General features: G+C 44.8%; 1 protein-coding gene across 1 annotated transcript in view; it reads right to left on the reverse strand.

Annotated features, from left to right (window-relative positions):
- The window catches only part of plce1 (phospholipase C epsilon 1), a 141,613-nt gene that overhangs the window by 86,369 nt on the left and 27,880 nt on the right, over window positions 1-27,364 (reverse strand). Inside the window, 6 exon segments of the mRNA XM_022230979.2 lie at window positions 1,369-1,595; window positions 5,570-5,825; window positions 8,606-9,148; window positions 9,150-9,530; window positions 14,749-14,939; window positions 17,054-18,551. Of these exon segments, the coding sequence (XP_022086671.2) occupies window positions 1,369-1,595; window positions 5,570-5,825; window positions 8,606-9,148; window positions 9,150-9,530; window positions 14,749-14,939; window positions 17,054-18,551 (3,096 nt within the window).

Raw genomic sequence — 27,364 nt, forward strand, 5'->3', positions numbered from 1 at the left:
AAAACCGTAAATGCCTTCATACATGTTTTAAAGCCTGCAAAATCTCTCACCACCGCACCCATTCCAAATCAGAGATGGGTGTGCGACCGCGGCGAAATACAAGGGTTGGCCTGTTTTTATTCTTTTTCGGGCTTCCAAATTTTCTCAAAAGGCATGCAAACACACCGTGCATCATTGTATGCACGACCCCTACATACGGCTGGCTTATTGAAGGGAAATCGAGATCCGCCGGTAGCCTACAACGAAGTAGGTCTGTCGTGTAAGCTAATTGCAGGATTTTGAGGGCCTTAGTCGCGAGCCCCTTTCTTAACCTGTAATACTACAGGTCAGCATCTGTAATCAATCTTGGACAATTTCAGGGAGCTCATCTTCGAAATCGGAGCAGGCCCTACCTTGCAGAGTAAACTGTCTGATTCATGAATAATAATAACGGACCGAGTAATTTATTGCAATAGCACCCATCTTCTCCAGCCAGTGGGGTTGCTGGCAATTTTCCCCGGGGCATGCTCCAAATCTCGTCGCTTTAACTCGCCCCCCATTCGAATATCTTACTCGGTAAAATATCGACAATATTGATAGATGATAATTAGGGTGATTACACGGGCTATTATTCCGATGGAATAATGCTTATGAAGACAGCCTGGCAATGTCCGTGCTATAAAGGGAGATGATAGAAAATGCCCTGCGAAGGTCCCTGACCCTGCCGGCATTTTTGTCAATTACCACTTTAAATGCGGACACTGGTTGGGATTAGTATAGTGATTCGAGAAGATCGAAGGACCAATTTGAAAAAAAAAATATCATAATAATTTCAAGCATTGCTACGTGAAAGACCAACTATTGAACACAAACTGGAGACGGTTCCGACGGCCGTGGGTGTTCGTGGACGTCACTACCTTAGCTGTAAATCCTTTGGGCGAACTTTTCCTTAGGCCTATACACTGTGACATTAACCTCAAACGAAAAAAAAATAGCCCTCCAGTTTTCCTTTTTATCAGCAAGAACAATGGCAAGATTATGCTGTAACGTTTCAGTAGAAAAGTCCAGTCGATATTTTCCACTTTGATCTGTCTCACATCAATTTTTTCACTTCTGAATCTGAAGGCAGAGCACGGGGGGGGTTGATGTCGTCTGTACAGTAGTCTACATATGAGCTCAAATTGACAGTTGGAAGAGCTACCTGTATAGGCCCTAGGCCTGGCCATGATGACTTGACATTAAGTATATTAAAATCAATATTCAGGTATGATTTTTTTTCATTTTCAGAAAGTGGATATCTGTCACTGCCATATTATAATTCATGACTCAAATGCAAGTTTGTTTGAGGGAAAAAATACTGAAAGAGATTTCCTCTGGCCGAACACTCACTGCGTTGCACTGACAACCCCCGTCGGTGCCTCCCACGCCTTGATGATGACCGATCGCCGTGGCAACCAGAGTCTCGAGTGTCGCATGAGACATCTTCAGCAGCAGGCTGGCCGGGCCTCGGCGGTCACCCCTGCTGCCGCCGCCACTGCCGCTGCCCGCGTTGCGATGAAGCGGACTGGACTGATTCCTGATCGTGGCGGGGACATCCGTGGTGGAGCAAATTTCGGCTGCGATCGGTGGAAAGAGAAGAAAAGAGAAGAAATATTTCGTTATTGTCATAATAATAACCGATACAGTGTTTCAGACAGCTGCGTACAGCCGACTGATCGCGAAAAGCAAATCTCGTGGTCAAGTTGCACTTTCTGAGCGCCCAGGTAAACGGAGTCCATTACGGTAATTTACATTTCTTTCCAAGTTTACTGACGCACAGTGGAAACCCGAGAAGGCTGATAAAATATAATACATCGAGATGGAAACACTGTGTATACTTTAAACATCAGACTGTTACTTCATATAACCATCATGATTTTTTTGTTCATTTGACTTAATTGTGTTTTCCGTAAGAGGCTGTTACGCTGGTACCCTACTGCCGGCAAGTGCATCAAACTTGTAACATTCTTTTTGCTGATTATACCACATGTAGTTTCCATTCAGACCCGGACACGAATTTTGAGATCCCTTTGAAAGACATTTTCCCGTCACTAGTTACACCCTCCTCCCCCGATAAAAATAATAAAATACGAGTACTAATAGTCTGGATAATGGATTTGGCACTTTGTAGGCCCACATCATAATTTTGACGTTCCCATTATAGAAGCCACGTGTCTTGCACCGTGAACAATGCATTGCGCCTAGCCCTTTTGGCTTTGCTGCCACCAAGAGTTTGATTGGGACGCAGTTCGAGCGCTTCAAAGAAAGCATGCTTCATCCAACGCAACCCATTCCACAGAAGTATACACGTCCCTGCCGCATCGCTCGTGTCCCTGTCCTGACCTTATATGACGTCAGCATGCAACCACCAGTATTTTGTCTCATGGGCAGGGTCTTTCTATAGGCCACCGTCGTCAATCGTCACAAGCCACGATGAGGTGCCGCATTATTTTTGCCCTACCCCGTCCCCACATTAATATCGACGCGGGCATGATTCTATCAAGCACACAGGACAGTCAATAAATTACTGCCCAAAGTAAATGAATAGTTGCACACAGAGATAACAGCTCACGTTCGCTGGGCAGGAAAACAAGTAATGAAACTGCCACACCGCATTTTAGCAGTGATGAGTATGAATGTGAAAACAGAGAATCGCGGCGTGTCGCTGCTCTCGGCGAAGGTAGACGGACGTGTGTTTTTGACCGGGTTAACGACGCTAGATTATTAGGAGATTCTTTTCAATCAAAAGTAGGTTGACAGAGAACTTTTGATTGACCTGGTTTTTCACTTGAAGAATACTTTCACAAAAACAACTCACATAAGGCAAAATCCCAAATCAATTCAAGGCGAAGGGCATGTCAGATATCCGGATTTCTATCAATTTAGTCTCGGGCAAACTAATGTAGATCAAAGAAATAAAAGTTGACAGACAGTAAATTTTATCGGCAGTAATTCCTGCATTTTAAGCGTTCTTTCTTTCACTGGTTCGGATGCTACCAGATCTGTAACGAAATAACACTGATCAATGAGCCCTACCCACATACGCTTGTTTAAGCAATCGCGGCTGTGATTGGTCCAAAATCAAGGGTCAGGACTTCGTGGATTGGCGTGTTTTAGTTTTTCGCTTTCCTACTCACCATCAGGCGCCAAATTATATCTTCCAAGACAAATGTGTTCTCATTGGAAAATATATACTAAGCCTAGTCTCCTCTCAAGCAAAGATGAACGGTACTCAGTCGATGCTTGGAAGGAACGCCACGATCCAATTACCACTTAAAGAGAATTCGGATTAATCTATAGTTTCAAAGACTGGCTATCCCAATGAACCTTGTCTCCTTTTGTCACTTCACCTCACGTGCTGAATGACATTATCGTCATTTTTACAAGCAAATATTTTCTAAAATGCCAAGATCTGACATGCTTCTTTTGTGGCCGATTCTCAAGGTTATAGGTAATTTTTGCACAATTAAAAATCCAGAACACTCCGAAAAGCACAAATACAATACATTTGTCACAAATAAAATTATAGCATAAAGAAATGAAACGAGAACATCAACTATGACCGTACGCACTAGGCCTACGCTTCTAAACCGACGTGTTTTGGAAAGTTCAGTTTGAGAAATAATTCTGCTGCCTGTGTCAACGGCCAAGAAAACGACATTAAACCACCTTTGTACCTGCGACAAACAAGCTGAGATTGTTTTTAATTTGTGTAGAAAATAAACATACGCGTTCCTAGCCTCACGAACTCGCGCGCACGACTGGCCATGGAACGCATCACTCACCAGCAGGGGCGCGTGATTTTGAAGGGTCAACAATGACATCGACTCATTTTGGCAAATCGTCTCGCTTACAGCGGCAGCGTTAACAGAAGTATCGTCAAAAGATGATGGAACACAAATTAAGCACGTTCATTAATAGTTCACAATACAGCCAAATGATGATGAAAGAGTTTATAATTTTTTAACCGTGTGTGTGATGGGAGGCACATAATTAACGCAGATGAAATGTTTAAGGACAACAGTTCTTCATCTGCGTTAAAACATATAGGCCATAATCTCGGTAATGTCACTCGTCGCTATAGCTGTCACTGTCCTTGGCGTCTTTGTGACCCGCGTCACTGTCATCAGGTGCATGCGAGCAGTACCAGAAACCAGCAACACGTGAGAGACATCAATCACAGTATCAGAAGTAGCGACAAAGTAGCGACAGCAACTTGCAACTGCAACAGCGAGACGTGCAGCAGTTGTGGAAGCGATAATATTGAGAGCAGTACCGCAGGGAAAAACAGCAGCAACAGCGAAGGCACGCTGCAGTGGCATAAGCAAACGGAGCCGCGCATGAGACCAGATTATTGAAAAAACACACAGCTAGCGGGTACTGTGCCTAGGACCTACAAGGGGGGGGGGTGGTGGCTACGAAAAATATGAGGGCCTACGAAAAATGTCACAGAGAACCACAAACACGTAAACCGGAACGGACACGTATACGCATGAACAAGCATTGTGACATTGGTATTAGCGCCTTTATAGACCTTTTCACTAATAAATTCATAATTATGCACGCATGCGCAAAAATTGCCGTGGCAGCAAGAAGTGTGAGCGGGCCATTGAAAAGGTACAGGGGTACACTAAAAATCCCACTTAGAATAGAAACTAGTAGCAAAAACGATTTAATGGGATTTTCTGAAGAAAAAACTGAACAAAGCCAGAAAACCCGAGAGAAAATGGTCATCAAAGTTGCGCCCCTGTACCTTTTCAATGGCCCACTTGCAAATCTTGCCGCTAAGGTCATTTGTGAACATGCGTGCATGATTATGACTTTATTAGTGAAAATGTCTATCGAGTACAGAAGTATGACGTCATTTAGAACCAGGAAATACAGTACAGACGAATGGAGGATGCGCGGGCATTAGTTCACGCGCTGGTTCTCGCGAGTAGGGCCTTTTGGGCTCCTAGCTTGACCAAGAAAGGGCGCAATTTTAGTAACTGCAAATCGCTGGTCCATGCGCGACTATGAAACGCAAGCGTTGCAGTCGGATCGCTACCAACAAATGAGCACTCCCGATCAACATGGCTTTTTTCAACCGACGAGGGGTGTTCCTGTTCAAGGCAGATACAGAGCACAAGCCTAAGGAACACTTTAATACGGCTCTGGCAGCACAGCACCACCACTAAAGTAACACAGCACTAACTCAAGCAGCACAGCACAATACAGCAGGGGAAGAATGTAAGCTCCTAAGAGAAAGGACCAGAAGTCTCATAGCAGTAATTTCAACAAAAAAATCATAGCAATATTATCAACATTGAACCTGTCATTAAATCACAACATCAGCATAGTAGTAACGACGGTAGCTATATAACATTAGAAGTAGTGAGCCGGGCACCAGCATCGTTACATCGCAGCGGTAGCATCGCTAGCAGTAGAACTGGTGGCAACATTAGCATACTGAGCAGCATCAGCACTGGGGCGACATCCGTAAAGCAGCGTACAGTAGTGACAAGGGCCACAGTACTTTCTGAGGTAATTCACCTAATCCGCGATTATATACCTTCCATGCCCAGTAGGCTTTTGGACATCCTGTGATCGCTGTGATCTAGCAGCCCCAGGTACACCCGGATCCGCGTGATGTGCAGCGCCAAAATGGATCCGAAGTAAGGAGATTTCTCGTTTGCCCACGTTCGATCGACGTGATGGCGGGAAATCTTATCGATTCGTTGGGCCAAGCCTGCCGACATTAAGGCCACGTGGTTTGTTGGATCCAAAACAAGGACCTCAATGACTTGAAGAACGAGGCACAGGAAATCCTGTTCAAAGAAAACAATGAAAATATAGACATGAGATAGATAATTTTCGTACCCACATAAAATTCATTTCGACTGTTTAGGGGTATGTGCAGACACCACGTACATCTTAAAACCCTAAAAATGGTATATTTTGTCTGGTTTCTTGCGCAACTCCGTGTACAATTTTACACAGAAATCGATAAAGGTTCATTCGAATTAAGAATGGCTATCAGTTTCAAATCAAGTTTTGTTTTGCAGTGTATGAAAAAATAAAATCAAGAAACTCATTCAGTATATGCAGAACAGTAATTTCATACTATGGTTGAAAATGTAGTGCTGTCTGAATGCTGACCACACAATCTCTGTCAAACACAAGAAGAAACAAAACGTGCAGACAGTAAAACAGTAAATCCTATACTGATCTAGTTGAGAATTGACCACGTCTTCTGACCTTCACGATATGACCGATTACCCATTAGCCCCCGGCCGGCATTTATTACAGCTAATTCCCCCAACTACCCTTCCTGATAGGCGAAGCTGTCACTTTTGTGACCTGTGATCTTTGATTCCCGTCGTGTTTTTAGCTTCCAAGCAAATAGCACTGTAAACGCTTTTCAACACAATCGGCAGACGCGTAATCTGGCCCTCATCGCCGGCCACCTACCTCATCAGAGAAGGAACGCGTAACGAGAGACCGGGGAAAAATGTTTGACGTTCTCCTCATGTTCAGACCAGCCTATTACCCGCGAAGGTAATTGATACTGGAGCATGCGTAACTGGACCATAATCGGGCGAAAACTGCAGACGATTCGCTCATTTTCACGAGGCAAAAAAGGCCATAGTACCTGATCGTCACCCAGGAGATTGTTTGGGGAAACTGCAAATGTTGGTTGACATTTACAGGCTGAAAGTAATCCTTTTAAGTTAGCTTATAGCTGAGAAGCAATTTACCAACTCATTTTGAAATCGTATCACACTGCAGACGCCAGTCGCATTCAGACTTTGTTTTTATTATTCTTTGTATTGAAAATCATAAGGAGTTTTGCTCTTGAATGTCGCATCCGCACTGAACAACCAGTTTACATCTGGCCATGTCCTTGGCAAACGGTACAAAAAGCTAAATACACAGTGTATAACGGTAAAATACTCACTAAAATAAACAACCGGCATTGTGTCTTGAGTGATTACACAAAAGATATTAACTAGGAACATTTTTTTGTAACAGCAGTGTTACTTTTTTTTCATTGCTTACATCCATAGCTGCCTCATACGTGTATGCAGCTCTCATCCACCCTTACGCGTTTTCATAACACTATGCAATCCACATTTGACCAACGAGAAAGTTTCACTGCTGATACTTCAGATTTCGCACTTTTCGGACCAATACGGGAGATTCACAATAGTGCGCCTCCAAGAGTTTGCAACGCGTTGGTCAATCACAACGCGCGAAATCTGTCAACCCTTTCCAAACGCGCATTGGGGTGACAGATTTCGAACATTGTGATTGGCCAACGCGTGGCAAACTCTTGGAGGCGTACTGTTGTGAAACGCCCGTATTTGTATCTAATTCTCCGAATGTGTCTATATAATATACACTCGTCTCCCTATCAGTCACATCACAGACGCGTGCTGAACACGTTGCTTTTCACACCGTCAGAACCGCCATGGCTTCCCAAACACGATTAAGATGGACCAAAAAAACCAGCAGTATCGACTCCTGGACACGGAAACAGTGGTATTCGAAGTCTCGTAATCGTTTTAGAAAGTCAATAAATCCGATCCCCCGGGAGATCGGTTTTTAATACGCGAACGAGGATGGGCAACGCAGCCCTCTCTTTAATTCACGTTATTGCATTTCTCTTGTGGAAATACACGGTCGCTGAATCCCTAGAATGAGGTGTGGGCTCGGGCTCTCTTGATGTCGAAAACCCATGGGAAATCTACGCTTCTTTTAAATATGCCCACGCACGATTTCCCGACGGGAAACCGGTGAAGATTAAACATACCTGACACTTCAACGAGAGAGTAATGCAAAGCACCTGTGATTTGTACGTGAGCACGACCAACTCTTGTGATATATACATGTAAATTCCTCTATGAACCGATCGGACTTCCACCCGCTGTTAATAAACGAGATTTTTTTAAAACAGAAATGACCCTGTTCGGAACGGCGCCAAAATTTATTATGGCATCACCTAATCGAGAACGCGTTGAAGTGATCTTTTGCCCTTATAAAGAAGAATGTACTTCGGGCTACAAATAGAGTAGCAGTAGATATAATAACCTCTCAAAATTTATCTCTTCCAAGCAGAGATCCTGTACAAAGGAACGAATTCAAAAATTCCCTACGGGATTCGAACCAAGAACACCCACAATGCTAACCCTTTTCCCCACGCACTACGGAACGCCACACAAGCAAGCCAAATAGAACTTCTTTTCTTTTGTGCCGCGACCCTACATAATGACGATGAAGCTGTTACATATTTTAGGTATTAATATATTTCGGCCGAACAAAGGCATATTTCTGTAAAAGCCTCGTTTATTATAGACGGATCGGGGCCTTTTTTCGCCTTATAAACGAGCATCACATAAGGTATTCAGATTTTCTTTTTTGTTTTGTTTTTGCTTTCTTTATTGGAAATGTACTTATGTTTTAATATTCAACTTAATATTCTAACCGAACACTGCCTTTGTTACACTCTCCACAATTTCACGAAGTTCTTGCTGGTTACCAAAATCTGCCAAGCATTTTCCCTTTAAAATACACCTTTCTATTAAAAAGTATTAGAATTGGGTCCTACCTGGTCACACGTTGGCTCCAAAACTGACAGGAGTCTCCACATGTATTCCGGACGCATAAGGGCTCGGCGGGTGGACGGTAAGCTGGATATTGTCAGCAATGCCCTGGCCGCTAGCCTCTGGGCTTGCTTTACTTGGCTCGGGCCGGCCTCTGCCGGAGGCCTCTTCGGAGAGGACTTCTCACTCTCACTCGATGACTCCTCGGCAGAATCGGACGACCTGGCTACACTCTGCAGGCAGTCCAGAAGCATGTCGACGTCGACGGTCGTCAAGAGCCGCACCGCGCTGTGCACTGTCGGCTGGGCGGAGGCCTGCTTCGTCTTGGCGCTCCGGCCGATGCTCCGGGCGAACTTGCCCAGCTTGGAGTGGACGCTCTTCCGGAGAACCAGCCGTTTGGCGTAGAAGGAGTTGGAGCTGTATCGAAAGCTTGGCTTCCTGGTTAGTCCCGGAGACGCAGTCTTGGGCTGGTGGCCCTCCACCTTCAGCCGGAATCGGTCCAGGGACGGGCTGGCCGGGATCGAGTTCGACTCACTGTCTTTGGAGTTCGACCCCCCGGCTGAACGACACGGAGAGATGCTCCCCTTGCTGGTCGTGGTATTCCCGCTGGTGTCTGGGGGACCGCCTGTAGGGTGTCCCTCTCTCAGGCGATCCTGGGATCGGTGCGGATCTCCGTGGGCTGCTGCTGCATCCCCAGCACGTCGAATTCCGGCTCTCCTCCATCTTCAGGTGCAGGCGCAGCACCGCGTTGACGACGCTCAGGGCCGCGTCCCGGACGCACTGGCCGCATCTGACGAACTGAAGGGCGATGCGAAACAGTTTGCCGAGCCTCTCGCCCCGGATGCCCTCCAAAGAGCCGCTGCCATGGTGACTCTCGTCTGCATCCAGTCCTTCTAAGGTCCCGTCTCCGCCACCTGGCGCCGTGCACGCCTAGCGTTCAAAGCAGCAAATGATGAAACGCCAGTTATTAAACTACATAACCAATTAATTCATCTCGGTCCAATATAAGACACAGAAAGAAATATGAATCCATCGATCTGCTTGACTATACCCTATTGTCGAGGTGTCACAGTGTAGCTTCAGCTCAGTCAAACATTATAATATGTTCCAATCGTTTTACGTACACTGCAGCCTGCTACTTCTTGTTCACACATTAAGGTGCACGACTGTTCTCTGCAATACCTATCCCCTGTTATGGTCATTACGATAGTACAAGTCCTCGTCTTGCACCCAGTCTCTGACAAGGCTGTCACTTCACACTTACACTGTTTCAGCTCAATTATGACACGGCAGAGTGCGTGGATACCGACCAACCCCTATAGTATCTGAATCGTCGTTCACTTCGTGTACGTGTATATACATGTACAATGTGACAAGTCAATGTACAAATAGGTTACACAACTTCGATACACTGTCCCTGGAGTTACCACCGCTCCATTATTAAAAGCTGAAGCAGTGGGTTTTAATATTGCTAGTATTGGTTCCGTCGAACGGAAGAGAGCACCAACCACTGATGTTTGATCTGCTCTCGTGGAAGCAACACGCAGCACCTGCCAGGGTTTAAAGTCACTCGCCCAAGCAAAGACATTCTAGGGCTATGTTCGCCAAGTTTTATTGATGGCAACATTTTCGACCCTGTTTTAAAACCCTCCATTTGCTTCACTGTGGGCCAATAAACACGTCGTAGAAAGAGGTTTGATATTTGAAATTTCATGAAGAATGGAAAAGACATAACGAAAAATCCTAGAAGGAAATTAAACTACCTGAATCTTATTTATAAACACAAAAAGAATCACGTTTTTAAAAGTGTCATGGGTTAAGATCCCTCTCCCGCCATATCTTGTGTTCAACCCAGAGCCGTGTACTGAGAGCGTTGCGACATAAGTGTCACCATAGTTGGAAACAAACTTGCAACAAACTTCCCTGCATTGCAGTTCAGTTGCTGATTGTAAGTTGCCGAAAGTTCATCATTTGTGCCCATTTCAACTTGCACACTGCTATTGTGGGAGATGTGTTAGTTGAGGATAACCACTTTCTGGGTCAAGTGCATGATGAGCATTAATCGGAGGTTAACAGTACAGACAATGCATTATCTATCAGGTACAATCCAGGCCCGTTTTTACACTGTCGAGTGTTACAGCTGTGATATGTATAACAAGTATCGGCCTGATAATGGCAAGCGGGTTGTTTCATGCGATTAATCCGAGTGCATCGAGATGATGCGGATCGACACTGGTTCACCTGGACCAAATTATTCAAGAAGTGATCGCAAGCGGTCCTCTTTGATGTCGTAATACCATCCCTTCAAGTACTCAGTTCCAGCGTGCAGGGGCGCAAGTCGAAGGCTAAACACATGCGCATTTAGAAGACGTGGTTTTGTATTCTAAACGAAGCAGCAATTGACTGAAAAGTGGTGACTCAATCCACACTATTTAAAAATGGACGTAGCGATACTTTACACAACCGTGATGGTGTTCAGTTCAACCAACGTGCAGTCATTTTCACAAACCACGAACAGTCTTTCTGATTCTCAAGCAATCGTCTCGAAAAACTGTCATGAGTGCATGCACTAAACGTCAAATCAGGCAGATACGTGCATGTTATCACAACGAATACTGTCCACAACGATTAAACTATAGATACGTAGGCTTCCAAATACCAAAACTGAACGTTATTTATGTTCCCTTTTATGCTGAAGTTGAACTTAGAGAGCAATATTCTTACAACTCTGCTAAGTAAACAGAGATCAGAATAATTTCAAATATCGTGACTCCACCATAAAACCCCACTGATGCTCGACATTTACATGCAAATTATATCCACAAACGACGGAACAACGATTGCTTGAAATATGCGGACCCTGCATGCATAGGCCTATACTGAGCGCACCATCCGTGCCCCTTTAAATTGAAATTTAAAAGCGAAGATTACCGAGAGACACACACGGAATATCAGCCCCGTGCAGAAGTCGCGTGCTTGTACGGCCCAGTCCAGCCGACATTAAGGCTACTTCATTAGCTCAATTAAACTCCCCCATTGCCGGGCAACCTCGTACACAAGGCGTTATCCGCCCCATAACCCTCGCAGTTACTGGAGATCTGATTTCACGGGCCGCTAGACATTACGCCCTTGAAACCCCAGCCCCGCTTTTAACCGTGATAGGGAAAGGGTACAGACTTGCGTATTCAATCCATTTCCAATATTCTTCATTATTTTTCCCGTTGCTTTTGTTTAAGCTAATGCCCAATGGAAATCGAACTTGTTTCATGAACATAAGGAACTAGCTAAGAGCACGTTCTGGGAAAATAGCTATCTTCTCGCTCGAAAAGTGATCCGTATACGTGTACATAGGCGTAGTGTCGCTTTTGTTTTTGCCCTACTTTTGCCTTCTGAATTTTAATTAAGATGTTCACATATCAAGTTATATGTATTTTGTGTTAGCATTACATTCTTTCACATTAAATTTTAGTTTGCATTGGACTTTGGTTAGAATTCAAAAAATTTAAATAAACATAGGAACATGGAACACTGGTAATTTGAACGAGGTGAAAAATACGGTGTGACGTGCGCTGTTGCTTTGCCAAAGACAAATCCGATCACGTCATTATTGGGTGCGCTCGATTACATATAGCTTTCCGTGTACATACACCCTGGATTGACACAAATGGGAGCCACAAATAAATCAAAGTAAACGACAGTCTCCTATTTTCGTTCTGCATTGGGAGAAACGTAAGGTTATGCTTGCGGAAGGCTTTTTCCCACTAGTTTCAAATACAAACACGCAGACGTCCTCTCGTCTACCGATGGAGGGTAATTTAATTAGCTTTGTCGTCGGAATGAGGTCATTTCATTAACTTTCAGATTAATCCATCTCTTATGCATCTCACGTTATTTCCTTCACTTTACTTTAGCCTCCATCTTGGTCCCTGGATTGCGCATGCGTCACGGGGGAACCCACAGACACTTGCCAACAACGGACCAGACATGGAGATCATGCGTGACGGCTCAATAGAACGCTTTCGTGTAACCCATATACTTACAGGCGTAAGCTAAATGCAGAAATCGCACGGAGGACCAACCTTCTTCTTCCCAGAGTGTCAAGAAGTGCGCCCCCAAGCTGCCTGCTGTTATTTGGAAAAAGGGTATTAAAAATACAGCCCTCGAGGACGAGATTTGGCCCGACAAAGTTTGTTCAACAGCTGGTATGACGCTTGCGCCATTACTGGGGAGGGGGCATTCTGAATGTCGAATGATCACGTGACTAGATTTTGTCGAAAGTCCCTGAATCAAACTCGATAGACACTTTCAAAAAATTATTGACAGGAGTTTGGTCGAAAGAGAGGCTGGGCATTCCACCCCGAGCAGAAGCACCCCCTCATCGGTTGAAAAGAGCCATCTTGCTCAGGAGTGTTCATTATTGTTGGTTGCGATGCGATTGCAACGCTTGCGTTTCATAGTCGTTAGGGACCATAGTCTCCGTTGCTAGTAAAAACGCGTCTCCTTTGGTTCAGCACGGAGCCCATAGCAAGCATCTTCGCAATGAGCTCTATTCACAAGATGGCCACTATGGATCATGCTCCTCGATTCCACTTCATATACTGAACACTCTAAAACCGGAAGGAGCCTGACTATTTGACTACAGCTTTACTTTGAAATGTTTTCTTTTGGACATAGCTTTTTGTCCATAATTTGGAATAAACCATCGGAGAACAAGGGTGGTAATCTATAATCTGTACGCATTGCACCATCTTCCTTACACATAGACTTAATAAGTATAAGAAAAGTTACACGGGTAATTACAACTCGCACCGGATTCAACAGAGCTGACTCGAGAGAATAAGATCAACTGAATGCGCTCTTTTATTTTGTATCTTCGGCAACTTGCAAAGTAACTGTACAACATGAACGTAAATGCAACCTCACCTGTGTGTCAATATGGCACTTTCGTGCAGACAGCGAGGCATATATATCACAGTTTATCTTGAAAACATTAACCGACAAATTGCAGGAATTACTGGAACATCCCCCCTTCAGGGCGACCGAGTTATTCCCTTCGAAGCTACAACTGGCAAGAACGATAAATCACTCAAAATCATTCGCACGCCCAGAAAGCGTCACCATCGGAGCTCTCCTGGATCGAAACACTTTGGCAATCCCTGAATGACTCCGAAATGAATTAGTTGGGTTTGCTGAAGCAATTTGAGATCATAATGCATTATCGTGTCCCCGAAATACTGCAATGTGCGGTAATTAGTAAATCACATTTTATGAATAAAATGTTTCATTAACGTGTGCACTGTGGGCAACTTTGCACTTGGGGATCGGACATTTCTTGGATGCTTAAATGATGCTTTTCAAACACTGCACACAAAATAAATGGAGACTACGATGTCGCTGATAACTTTGAATGCCACACAATACTATTTAGAAATTTACTATTCAGCTTCGACAATCAGCTGAATAAAACCCACATAAATTTATTTTTTTTTTAAATTCAATTTTGGCAATAGAGGCGTATTTTGGCATCGTAGATGTTAATATTTACCGGGAAACCTCATAGAATTTTTTTGTGACACGTTAGTTGGGAAAGTTCCTCCAACCGCCAACAAAGCAGAGTCGCAACCAAAACTGTTGCATTTCCAAAACTTCCGATGTTACCCTAACATTTCGGTACCCCCCAGATATCGATACCAAATCCCCCAGATATCGATACCGAAGATGTTAATTCAGAACCAGTTTAACACAACAGGTTTTTTGTGGTAAACAAGTTATCAGTTGAATACAACCCAGTAAAGACTTGCAAATGACCTCTGACTGACCTATTGGCACAGGATCGACGCATTATTTGACTAGTGTTGACTCGAGATTTGATGTGAAATCCTGTTGGAGACTGAACTGTGATTGACACGGGATTTTACGTGTCACAGAATTGTCATTTGACGAATGACTGCCTTGTGGTAGCTCGATTACAACTGAACTAACTGTGAACATTAACACTAACAAAACCTCACATTGTCTTCTTTCAAATATAATAAGGGATTCGGAAATGGTGATGATCAAATCCTCTAAGTCGTCCTCACAAAACAGCAAAGAAGAAATAAACACACAAACACACAAACCAAAACAAAACAAACAAAAGCCTATTTACCTGAAGGATGTTCCGGAGCATCTTGCCGACACCCAGGCCGAGCTGTCCTCCCAGGCTGGCCGTCAGAGGCTGAAGTTTGGGAAGGCACACTGGTAGGCGGTCTAGGAGGAGGGGCAGGCATTCCTGATTGGCCGACAGACGCTGGAGGATCTGCACACTCCTTTCGGCCGCAAAGGTCTCGCAGCAAGCATCTGAAGCAAGCGCATATATGCAACCAAAGAGGGCACTTGTGTCATGAGTTTGTTTAACATACACACAGATACGGTACTAGACGTGGACCTGAGAACATAACATGACTTTGTTCACATAATGGAGGTTGCGTAAATCTTGCTTGGGAAAAACAAACGCAAAACCGGAGGTTTCTATGCTGTCTTACGAGCATTTAAAGGTTCGTTGGGATTGTGGAGACGGACAGTCAAGGGAATAAAAAAGAGATTAAAAGAGGGTTCAAAGTGGAGAAAATTGAGCATCCTACTCGGGATTTTCACTTCAAAAACTGTGTGTAGCGTTTTGAAGTGTGTGCAAGCGGCACTGTGTATACGCCGTCAGCTTTGTTGTACAAAGAGTACATTTCAAACACGCCGGATCTGTTCTGATTATTGATGAAAAAGCAGCCATTTGGGCCCAATTCCAAGGAGCTGCTCGACAGCACAAAAACTGAACTTAATTGCCCTAAACACTATTTCATGATGGTGCTCGGTGTGGGTGTGCTTATGGTTGCCCGCGCAGAGAGATTTCCACTGTTTTGCAACTGCATCGAGCAAATTTTTCCTCTGAGGTAAACGTGTCGCTTGTTGTGCTTACTGTTTACGGTCTCCATGAGATACACGACGCCTCTGTTATCGTTAAATTGTGTGCTTAGCAGCGCCGTGCACACGTGAAATTGGGGCCTGTACATCTGCCTCATTTTTTTTTCGACAGACGCAGCACATGCGCCACCAACGTTTGAAATAGTCTGCGCTAGAGTCGGTCAGTGACATCCTATCTTTTTTCCCACAGTCTCCACTCTACTACTACATCCAGGTATTGTGATTACGTGCGATTTCCTTGCGTTATCAAAATCCCTGCCGTATGGCTATCGTCGGCTGTGCGCATCGTCTTGGGCCTGCGGTTTCATCCCGCGTGATTACCGGCCCAGAAATTTGATTTATCAACGGTAATTCTCGCGATGAATCCAGTGAAGTGATTACGACGCGTCCCTCTCTGTCACCGTCCTCGCCGACAGACGCTGTTCTGCACGGCACCGACTAAGGCCGGAAAATTCTAACATTAGCGGAGCACCCTCCAAAGCGAATTCAGGAATCAATGGTTTCCAAAAGAACATTCACAAACAACCAGAATTTTGGACTTTTTCCAGAATATATCGTGAAGAGTGAGGTCTGATTATTTCAGAGCGTTATGTTGTTATATTTAATACTGTATTTTTCTACATTGTCTTGAAATGGAAATAAATGTATTGAAACTGGACTAAAACTAAACATTCTTCAAAATTGTCACAACTACCGTCTTCACGGGTGGCGATGCCATATCGTAATATTGTTTTTGGTACTGATCTAACATAACGTGACTTTTTTTCAAAGTCTTCCACGTGTTAGCATGCTAGTGAGAATACTGGGTAGTCTGTGCTGGATCCTAGAGATTGTTTCCTGTTGACCCTATAGCGTTGAGACGTGGTACTCAATTTTGTGGTTAGACACTTTTCAAAATTGTAGTTTTAGATTACCGTGATCGATTAATGTTTGATGAGTGAACTGATAACAAATTTCGTTTTTCCTAATACAAATCACCTGTGGTATAGAAATTTGCGATGCCAATTTCGTTGTCATGGACATGGCTTGAGGCATCTAATCTGTCTTTGTCTACTTTTGCACATTTGATCGCCCTTTGTGTTCACTCTGTGGGATGCAGCGAATAGTGGAATTTCTTAAGAAGTGGAGTACACAAGCTTCATGTTGTTTCGTTTCTTGTAATCTGTTTCTTTAAGAAAGCCGACTGTCACATTATACTGTCCTCTAACAGACAAATTAATAATATTGGATTGTTAACCTTGATCATGGCATCAGTAGTAACTGCACTGTCTCATTCCTCAATGGACAAAATACCAAACGGCACGTTTCCAGTAAACAGCACTAGACTCGATTTTGACATCTACTTTTAAGTGTAATTTAATGTACCAGGTACAAGGGCATTTCGGAGTCAACGGGTATAAGGATGCAGCTTATATTACTGAGTACACAATCATGTTTCTGTTTGGCCAATTCCTTTTTTATGATGGTTGAAAATTTCTGAATCTGTTCGGTCTTACCTTCTTCTATATCATCCAGGGTATGTGTTCTTGATCTATTGAGCTTGGGCTCATTTCCGCTTACGTTCGGCGCGGGCTGCGACGTCTTCTCTACGGGCGATCCCGGTACAGAGTCGGTGTGCTCCTGGTCGCTCTTCACGGGATCCTCCCTTGATCTCCGGCGCCTGTCCAGCCAGTTCCACAGCCCGAGGCTCATCTTCCGGCTCCGCTTCTCCGCCGCAGCAATCTGCTCCGGGGTCTCCCTGTCTTGGTTGGCCTCCTGCGGGATGCAGACCGTGGCGCACCGGTCCCGCGAGTTGGGCGAGCGAGATCGGGCTACCTTGGCCACAAAGCGCGGCAGCGCCAGCAGGCCGAGAGACACCTTGCGGTTGTCCCGGACCGAATTGATCCGCTGCTGCAGGACGTCCTCCTCGGGGTCGTCGGGGCCCTTCTCAGGGTAAAACACATCCAGGATCTCCTGGACCACTTTCTGCTGGAGCACCTCCAGCCCTGGGGCCACGTCGATCGGCCGCTGGCCCCGGCTGTCGGCCTTAAATATCCTTGCACCGTGTTCGATGAAAATAGCGGCGCACTCCCAGCGCTCCAGCGGGGACTGGGCGGCTACGTGAAGCGGCGTGGCGCCTCGGGAATCCTCAGCCTCGGGATCGGCGCCATAACGCAGTAAGGTCTTGACAATCAGGCAGTTCCCCATCCGCGTGGCCAGATGCACGGCCGGCTTGACAAACCATTCCCGCACGGAGTTGATCTGGTTGGCGAAGTACTGAAGACCGTCAGGGTCAGTGCCGTTCGTCTGCTGGTTGGACGTCAGGCCCAGATCCTCTTGGAGTTCCACCCCTTCGCAGTTGGGGTCCACGCCGCATTTGACCAGCAGGCGTACCACTTCGGTCGACCCGCAGGCTATGGCCAGGTGCAAGGCGTTCGTGAACACGCTCGGTTTGGGTGTTCCGTGGTGGGCGTCGTCCTCCTGGCTCCTCTCCCAATTGCTGATGAGGGCCGTGCTCTGATTCAGCAGCACCTGGACGGTCAGGCTATCGCTCCGAGGTCGGGCTTTCCTGGTCCCCGGACCAACCACGTCGTAATTGACGTTGAACAGGTTAAAGTGGGCGTGCAGAACCCTTGACACGGTGGCCACGTCGTTGAAGAGGATGGCCATCCGCAGAACGTCCGCGTCCACGTTTGGGTTGCCGGTCACAGATTGGAGTTGCCTGACCAGCAGAGACATGTTGATGGTCAAAGCGGTGATGCAGGGCAGCGTTCTCAGATTGGACAAGGATGCCTTCCGTAGCCTGGAGGGGAGGTGTCGGGAGCCCAGGAGGGGGCTCCTCAGCTCCACGCGACTGCTACCATCCAACGACAGCAAGGCCTTCGGAGCAAGGGAAGTTGAGCGGCGATGGCTGAGGAGGGTCGGCTGTAGGGAGGCACGTCGACACGGTAAATCCTTGGTACTCGGGTCAACTCCTTCCATTCTCATCGTAATCACCTCTACCATCCGCCTGGCCTGAAAGCAAAAAAGATAACAGCTAGACCTCAAGTTCGTACAGTTCCAAACATGAATGAGACATTCATTATTCTGTTAGTGAGATTTCAAACTAGAGAAGTATTGGGTAACATCAAGCAAATGATTTATTTGAGTCGAAATCCAAAGGGATAACATTCCACATTTCGATAATGTATGTTCCATTTCGAGAACCTATTCAATTTTTGTTCATGGCAATTGTTTGTGGTATTGCACGCACAGTCTGCTGTCACTGTGATCCGGAAAAGTGTCATCTCTATCTCGGACAAGGATTCTAACATCTCGGGACAGGAATTCCAGATCAACCCGCCCAAAGAGTTTCTAGATTGTGAGATATATGCATGCATGCAGGCCTTTGACATGTGCTATATCGAGACAAACTACTTTAAGAACAAAATACTTCATTTTGCCAATCAACAACAGGCCTCGCACTTAAGGTTTTTTACACTGGCCCACCGGGCTAGTAAATGGAGTTTTTTACTAGCCCCGGCTGTTTTTACAAGACAATGACCGTCGGGCTAGTGCTAAGGTCGAGCCCTGAACAACTATAATTGTAAAACGATCGTTATCCCACCAATCATTTCGCCCTTTCGAGATGGCCGTACTTACTTTCCCATCTCCATGCACCCTTCCAATGTATTAAAAGTTGACTTTCATTATTCTGCATGCGGTCTGGTGAGGAGAGATTCGTGCTGAAATATCCTTACGTACCCAAAACCCGCCAAAAGAATTTGTCTCACATGAGCACTTTGTATGAGGGCGAGGTCGGCTTATGAAGTCAACGCTTGAAGATAAATGATGCCCCATAGTCACATCAATACGGTGCAGGTGAACGTACGTGTTGTCGATATTATCTTTCCGTGGGCGAGTGGAGTGCGCACCCATATAGTAAATTGCATCGTTGGGCATTCTCGAGGAGAGTTGTTCGGATGCAGAATAGAGTTGGCATTATGACTAATTGAGCCTGGAGCTAAGAAATGACGGTGTTTGAGCTCTATGCGCTTGCCAAGCGCGTGCTAACTCTATGAAATGATGCGTAAGGATTAACGAATAATTATCGAATATCTTAACTGTGGGTACAACCAAAGAATCGACTCCACTCCATGACCAAGTCTGGAAATGCGGTACCGCATTAAACTTGTCTGCCATTTCAAGCGTGTTGGTTCTGCAAAGCAAATTTAAGTGGTCGTATCGAGTTTCAATTTGTTAATTCTGATACGAAATTAATACCTTTTGAGAAATATTTCTGAGTGGGGCTCGCAAACATTTCAAAAAGTGGAACGGACTGCGAATACGGGCAATTCACAATAGTGCGCCATGAAGAGCTTGCAACGCGTTGGCCAATCACAACCCGCGAAATCTGTCGACCCTTTCGAAACACGCATTTGGTCCACAGATTTCTCGCATTGTGAGTGGCCAACGCGTTGCAAACTCTTGGTGGCGCACTTTTGTGAAACGGCCGTATTTCATTGGGAATGTTGAATAAAAAAATACAACCTGAGCGTGTACTACACCATGACGGGATAGACACATTTACTTTATTTACGTCCTTCTAGTATTTCTGACAAAAGATTAGCATCTTTGAGTAATTCCTTTTGATTGCGAATCTATTGCTCTTTTGAGAGCACCCGGTTAGCGTAGCGCTGATAACCTGTATTCGTAACTGATAGGAAACCTGTTTTATGGCTGAAATAGATAGGTGCTTGAACTTACATTCCATATTTGAAAACATGTTAAATACAGGGTGAGTACCATTTACATACATCTCAGGGAATTTCTGTGTTGTTTGGCTCATCAGCGTCAACGGTTTTTTCAATTTCCATCCCGCGTCACTTTAAAAGGGAAAAACAATGATTACAAAATTGCACCCCGTGGGTTCGTGATTACAACAAATACGCAGCACTCGCTGTCTGCGCGAACGATTTCGAGCATTTTGGCCGGCACGATGTGGTCGCATTCCTAAGTGTGGTCCAGAAATGTTGACATAGAATTCAGTTTTATTTTCCCTGCCGTGCGACTATGAAATACGATGCACGACCACCAGAAAAATGTACATTGACTGATGCAGACCCCCCACAACAATATGTACAGGTATTCAAAAAGTGGAGAGCTAAATAAACAAAGGGCTGGAGTGAAGGGAGCAACTTACACAAATTAAAGAGGAAGACGGATAAATTACACTTCTCCAGACGGACTATTACATGTATTTTAGTATTAAACGCAGTTGCGAGATTGAAACACAGGAACAACATCCCTTTAATGAACAACGTTGCCATTTCAATGGCATGTGTCTGGAGTGAGGCTCACGGAACGCCACCGCACACCGCTAACCTGTGCGGACCGAGTTTATTACATAGTTTGCCCAAGGTTTCGCACAATTTAAAGGGGAAGTGTAGCTAAGAAATGGCTTCCAATCGAGGGCTCTGCAGCCGCCGATCTGAGTTTCCGTTTTCGATATTTTTTTCGAACAGTGGCTTGTATTTATCTTGAGAATTCAAAAGATCTCCAGACCAACTTCCGATGCTTGGGGCTGTCTGAGCATCACAGGCAAAATGCAGGCCCGCATTACGCAAACGGGGAACAAGTCTAGTCTCTGCAGTACACAATATGCACAGCTGGATAAATACCGCTGTATAACTTAACGACACGAAGACACCTTACCTACATGGGATGGTCAGTACCTCGCGCACGGCATCTGAAATGGTCGAAACGATCTAGGCCATGCCAACAACGATACGGAAACCCCGACGGGATAAACAGCTCCGGAGTAGTAAGGACCGATAACCGGACAAAACTCCGACATTGGTATATCCACCACTGATTTGGGGCGGCTAAACATAGAGCGCCCTCAACCCTCGCAAAAGACGGAATGCCGCAGCCATGACACGCAAGGACTTTTTTGTTACTCGTGAGAACACTGCACGCAGGCACAATGCTTTGCACATGTACACAGCGGTAATTGGTAAGGCCAGAGTGCAGTGGAATTTCTTTTCGCGGGAGTTGGAGAGAGAGGCGGGGGGAGGGAGGCTGAGGTGACTCGCCGGGCGGCTTATTTGTCACTGAAATTCTCGAGACGGGCGCAGTCGGCGGGATGTCGGGGATACGTCGCGGCAAATTGGAAGCGACAGCTTCAGAAAAAAAATCACTGTGGGCAGTGAATGCGTGTAATGCACCATTCACACTAATAGTTCATTCATTAAAAGCTATAACACGCCGTACCGTATTCTAGGCTGTTTCACTTTTTGTTGTACTTGGGAAACCAGGAATCGTGTTCCTAGGTTTAACGGTTCAATTGGCAAAGGAGCCAATAGGGGCGTAATTTCCTTGGGTCCCATCCCACAGGAAATACATGTTATGAAAGGCTTCTCTTATGGTCCATGTCAAGTTGTGAATGCTTTTAAATTTCGATAGTTCCCACAATGTTGTTGACACACCAGCCCAAACATTCAACACAAGACAAACACATGCGATGTTATGTGTCGAAATCGTGGTCTGAAATAAGAATAATATGCGTGGGCTACCGTCAGTTTCTCCGACCAATCGACCAAAACTTTGGAGAAAATCCGAAACTAACAAAAACTGATAATTTTGAAGTAGCCCCCAAACACGCAAAAAGTTCTCAGTATATTGTCCCTTTTTAGTTTTCGGAAATAACTTTTCTCCATAACTGTCGGAAATTTTATATTATTTTTCTGGTCTTTTTTCAATGAAAATCCCCCACCCCCTGAAAAAAATTGGTCATTTTCCTTTTGTATTTCGTAGAGTCATCTTAAGAACTATCCGAAGAACCTTACGAGAGATTAAAAAAAATAAGCGAGAGCAAAATAGAGTGTACAACATGAATGGCACAGCCAAGATACTTTTTAAACGCTTTATGCTCCACTGTCCCTTTAAAACTGCGACCTCGTGTGGGGGCCGTACGGGTTACAACTCGTCTATTAATAAGGTGAGGTGAGCCCTTTTCAACCTGAAGTCGTTTTTGTCTGGCACGTGGCTCGGAAGCGAAACTAATCGTCTGCCAAAACAGTTCCGTTCTGAAAAAAGGCAATAAATATTTGTTTCGAGTTTTCCGATATCACGAGCATCAAACACTCAGATGAGTGCGAATGGTTTGGGCAATTGGTTGGGTATAAAAGGTGGATTTTCTGCCGGTCCCTTATTTTTTAAGTTGTAACTTAGACATAAGCCTAATTTTCGCAATATTCAGTGAGGTAATCTTTTCTTTCCAGTGAATTGGACAGAAATCACTGTCACTATGTATAATGAAGGAAACGATTAAAACAGAAACAAAGATAAGGAAAAGAGAGATCAATCGTGGTGGGAATTCCCGTCTTCGATAGGAGGAATGTCATCCCGTCTTGTCTTGTCTACGGTTCCAGGGTGATCATGGGTGAATGTTCACGCGCTAGAAATAATTAAAGAGACATCACTGGCAGCTTTGTCACATCAACGTTTTGGAGTCAAACGTAAAAGGGCATTATCGAATGACAAAACCCCACCCCCATTTTCCCTGGAAATCCCACTCACTTGAGGAAACATAATTTGCCTTGGTTCTCAGACCGGAAATGTCTAAGGACGGCTGAGTAGGGTTAGCCGCTAATTTCATTTTGGGGACCAGATTTGTTATTCCGAAACGAATGCCGCAAGACGTGGATGATGAAAGCATAAATTACAGTGCAGACGCGCTCACGTTACAACGTGACAAGTGACTGGACGCAAGGCATTCAACTGCAATGGACGTCGCTGTGGAGACAGTTATAATAAAAGCTCAGAACATACAGGTCCACTCAGTCAGCTGGGTGTAGATGTTGCAAAGGTTATGTAGTCAAACAAGAGAAAAATGTTTAATAGGGAAAAGGGCAAGCTACAGTGCGGACCCAACGCCGTTACTTGGAGGAATGGGCGTACGGTAGGATTGCGCGGTTTGTCCTCTCCTTTTATACGTTGCCCTGCCGTCAAGCACACATCAACTTCAAACACTCATGACAATTTCCATCGCTCAGTATTAGGAGTACTGGCGAGGAAATAATCAGGGCTTCCGCTTCTGCATTTTCCCCGAGTAATACGACGAAGGTTCTCTCAGTGCTTCAGCGCCTCACAACCCAATACCTGGAAACCGTCTAATTTGAACCTTATTCGTGAACTAGGCATCCCGATTCTCAGCTGTCACAAATTCCAAATGCCGAGCGTGCGTTGCATGCCTGCGCTAACCCCAAAGTATCTCTATGCTGCGCCCAGCAAATTAACCCCAAAGACACAGACACGCGGAAAACAAAATGCGGTATTGCAGTTATGTTCGGTTGATGATAATTGTATTTGACAAGGCAGGGCTCCAGTCTAATAACAAACGGGCACCCTAAACAACGCCCTCTTTTGTTGACAGCTCTGCACTCAACGCCAATCTTCAGTCGCCAACTCGCAGTGCACGGTTTGAATCTTCACCCGACAGCTTTGCGTCAACTTTCATGCCTCTACATAAGGTGGCATGAAAAATGATTGATGCCATCACGGCATCATGTCTTAACAAACACAGCAGTGAAACAATATCAGAATAAAATTCCTGACCTTTTCAAACGAAGTGGAACTTTATTGTTCAATGACGTGACATTAAACACCAGTAACAGTAACTGCGCTTTGATTTAAAATTGTGAATCGTATTCAGAGCAGTGAACATTCTGTGAAGTACGATAGTTTTTGACTTCTTATAATAAGCCAGGGCTATGTCAATTTCAATAAACTCGCAACCGTTCTTCGAATTATATCTTTCATTTAACCGCTGTGCTCAGTGAAGCTTTGGAGATACAGCATTAAGGTTTAAAATGATGAATGACTTAAGCTTCTCTGTTGTCAGTATCTGTTTCGATATGCATTTGGCAAGATCACCGAATGAGTAGCTGATGTGTAATATGATACGTTTACGTTACTTAACACACATCTTTTGAACTTATAGCCCTAGGATTTTTTTTTACTTTAACAGTCATGTGGTACATTGTGAATGTACCAGTAACGACTGAACTGACAAGAATACTCAACTTTTCGAAAAAACTGAAAAGTTAATATGGAGAAGAATACACTTTTTGTTAATTAGTTTACCAAAAAATTAAAACGTATTGTTGACGCCTTCGACCGTGAACCCGTCGCCACACAAGACTGGCACTTCTTGTTGTTTCTGAGCAAGTTTTGTGATAACGGCTGTAAGAAGATATTTCTTGGTGGATTTTAAGCCTAGGGTCTGGCTGCCAGTGTATCCCACTTTCCCACATGGAAATTATTTGAAAGTGGAACCATATGTAAAGAGTGCTCGAGTCTAAATAGGTTAAGCTAAACATTTGGGGGATATAGTGTATTGATACCTTTAATACCTTCCAGGTCAGTGAAATCGAGTACATCATGTCTGACGTGCGTTAGCAATCAATGCTCAACAAAGCGCAAATGCGCCTGTGATTTACCGATGCCGTCCGAAGGAAACTAAATTGGTTCCTTATGTGATTGTATTCTATGCTTTCCCATTGGATGTGATTCATGTTCTTTCACGTGCCGTAGCTTCATCCTTTCCATTCAGTCCCCTGTTTAGCCAGACTGATGCGGTGCCTTCAATTGAAATCTACAGTTGCGTCTCTGCTTTGGAGTACCGGTACACAAGGGCAGGGATGAATACGCGCCTCGTTTAGGGTGAGAGAAGACCATGACAGTATCAAAATTTAGTCAAGCATACCCGTTACTGTAAAGTTCAATGAGACACCTTAACGGTATAATTTTACAGTGTGTACTTTTCCCATCATTTTACACATGCCGCTCTATTTTGGACAAGTAGACAACACTAAGTGAATATTAAAAATATACTTTAGATAAATAAATTATTTGCTCGGTTAACTGGCGTAATAAACCAACAATGCGAGGCAAAAAATGACCAAAGCAAGTAGATATACACAAAAGACATAGCTGGAAATAAGACACTCCTGTCTAATGTGAAGTCACTCTTTTCCGTTGACTACAGGAATTTGCATTAGTAAAAGAAAAAAAACACGAAAGACCTCTGAAATGCTATTACGGCGACTGCCATGGAAGTAAAATCGGACAAAAGTGTGCAGAGCTATTAGATTAAAAATTTATTCAAGGACCGACTTCATTCCACAAAATCTCCAAAGCACTGAACACTCATTAAGTGCGCCGTACAGAAGACGTTCACAATGTCAATTTCTCGACCAATGCGTGAGGGTGCCCTTGTTCTGAGGTCTCCTTGCAGCCTCACTGGGTGCAGAGATGGGCCAATGCCTTTCAAAGGACTTTTATAAAGCCCTGATGGCAATGCGGACACCCTGACTCGACCTTGTATTCCTTGAAATAAACTCTATCCAGTGAGCTAGATTAGAATTGAGCCAGGTCGGTGTTTCAGGGTTGCATGCTGAAAATGAATGTCATTCGAGACCGTCAATACGCGTGCACGGTCGGCCGTCAACGCGGCCACAAACCCACATTGAACATGTTCGAACTGGCTTGATGTCACATGCCTTGTCCTCGAATGACCTTGCCTTTTCGAAATACCGAACAAACTCATGACGTAACGCAACCCAACGAGTCGCCTCATCCTGGCCAGTGCCCCGTTTGGTTCAGGAAATGGCGAACCCTGCAGTCAAGCTATCGGCTTCTGTCACCTTGCCACCACAAACAAGCATCTTCTAGTTTTCAGAAGAGCTGCAGGTGGACTGTTTATTCCTGACATCTATTTTTAGCAGTTGAGCAATCCGACCATAGTATCGTCTGCGTTCATTTTGGAGGTCCGCTACGTGCATCAACCTCGGGTAAGTGATAATAACACCGTAACTGGAGTAAAATGTAACTGCACCCATGGCAACGCAGCCCCCCTGACGTCAAGTCGTTGCTTCAGCGAGAGTGCAGAGACATTTCCTCCAAATCGTGCAAAGATCATTGTCAACACAATGTATCGGGGCTTGCTTAGTGCGCCCGAATTTCAGGATCTAACTCTCTCTCTGCTGTGAATGTGAGCACACATACGCTGATTTTAGTGATTTAGGCGGACGGCACGCCGCGGTTAAAAGGTAAATAAAAATCGTGTCAGAGAAATCACTTCCGACATTTTCAGTGAAATAGAAAGCACGGATTAATTGCAACCAGGGTTGACACGGTAAAGCAGAATTTCTGATTACAGGGTTGAAAGCAACCCGCCCCTCTTCAAAACAAACTTAATTTGGGGAAATCTGTTTTGGCATCCCTCCAATTCATTTCTGCGCCGACTGTTACACAAGATTGGCTGGATTCATTCAATTTTATACACGCACTCTCCGGTGCGCCTTTTTTTTCACCCTCGAATCTGAGCTGATCTCCACCGTGCCATGCACAAACCGTTATGTACTCTACACGGCCCCCTGCACAAAAACCGGTCGAGGAGAAACGAGGCTACAGCGAACTTGAATGCGATACACGGCCGGGAAATGCCATTCACAGAATACTCGTTACTTCAGGAAGATCCTCCCGCAGGGTCTTTCCTCCGAGGAATAGCGTCGGGGAGGCAGCCTGCAAAATGCCAACCTTTTCCCCCCAGTCCATACGTGCCCTTTTTCTCTGTCGTCGAGAAGAAAAGAGAAGTGTGCTCAAGTAAAGATTTGGTTTACTTGAACTGATGGATTGGAAACTTTGGGACTTAAAGGAGCTGTGTGTGGTTAAAACCTGCACTTGATTTTGTCCATTTTTCGATCGGGCGCCAGTAAACAACATACTGCTGTTTTCTTTGCTGATGTTGTTCTCGTTGCTTATTATAACATGGATCCAGATTA

This window comes from Acanthaster planci, linkage group LG13 (assembly GCF_054643075.1).
Source record: "Acanthaster planci isolate LZ-2023a linkage group LG13, COTS_SCS, whole genome shotgun sequence".
In the NCBI taxonomy this organism is placed as follows: Eukaryota; Metazoa; Echinodermata; class Asteroidea; order Valvatida; family Acanthasteridae; genus Acanthaster; species Acanthaster planci.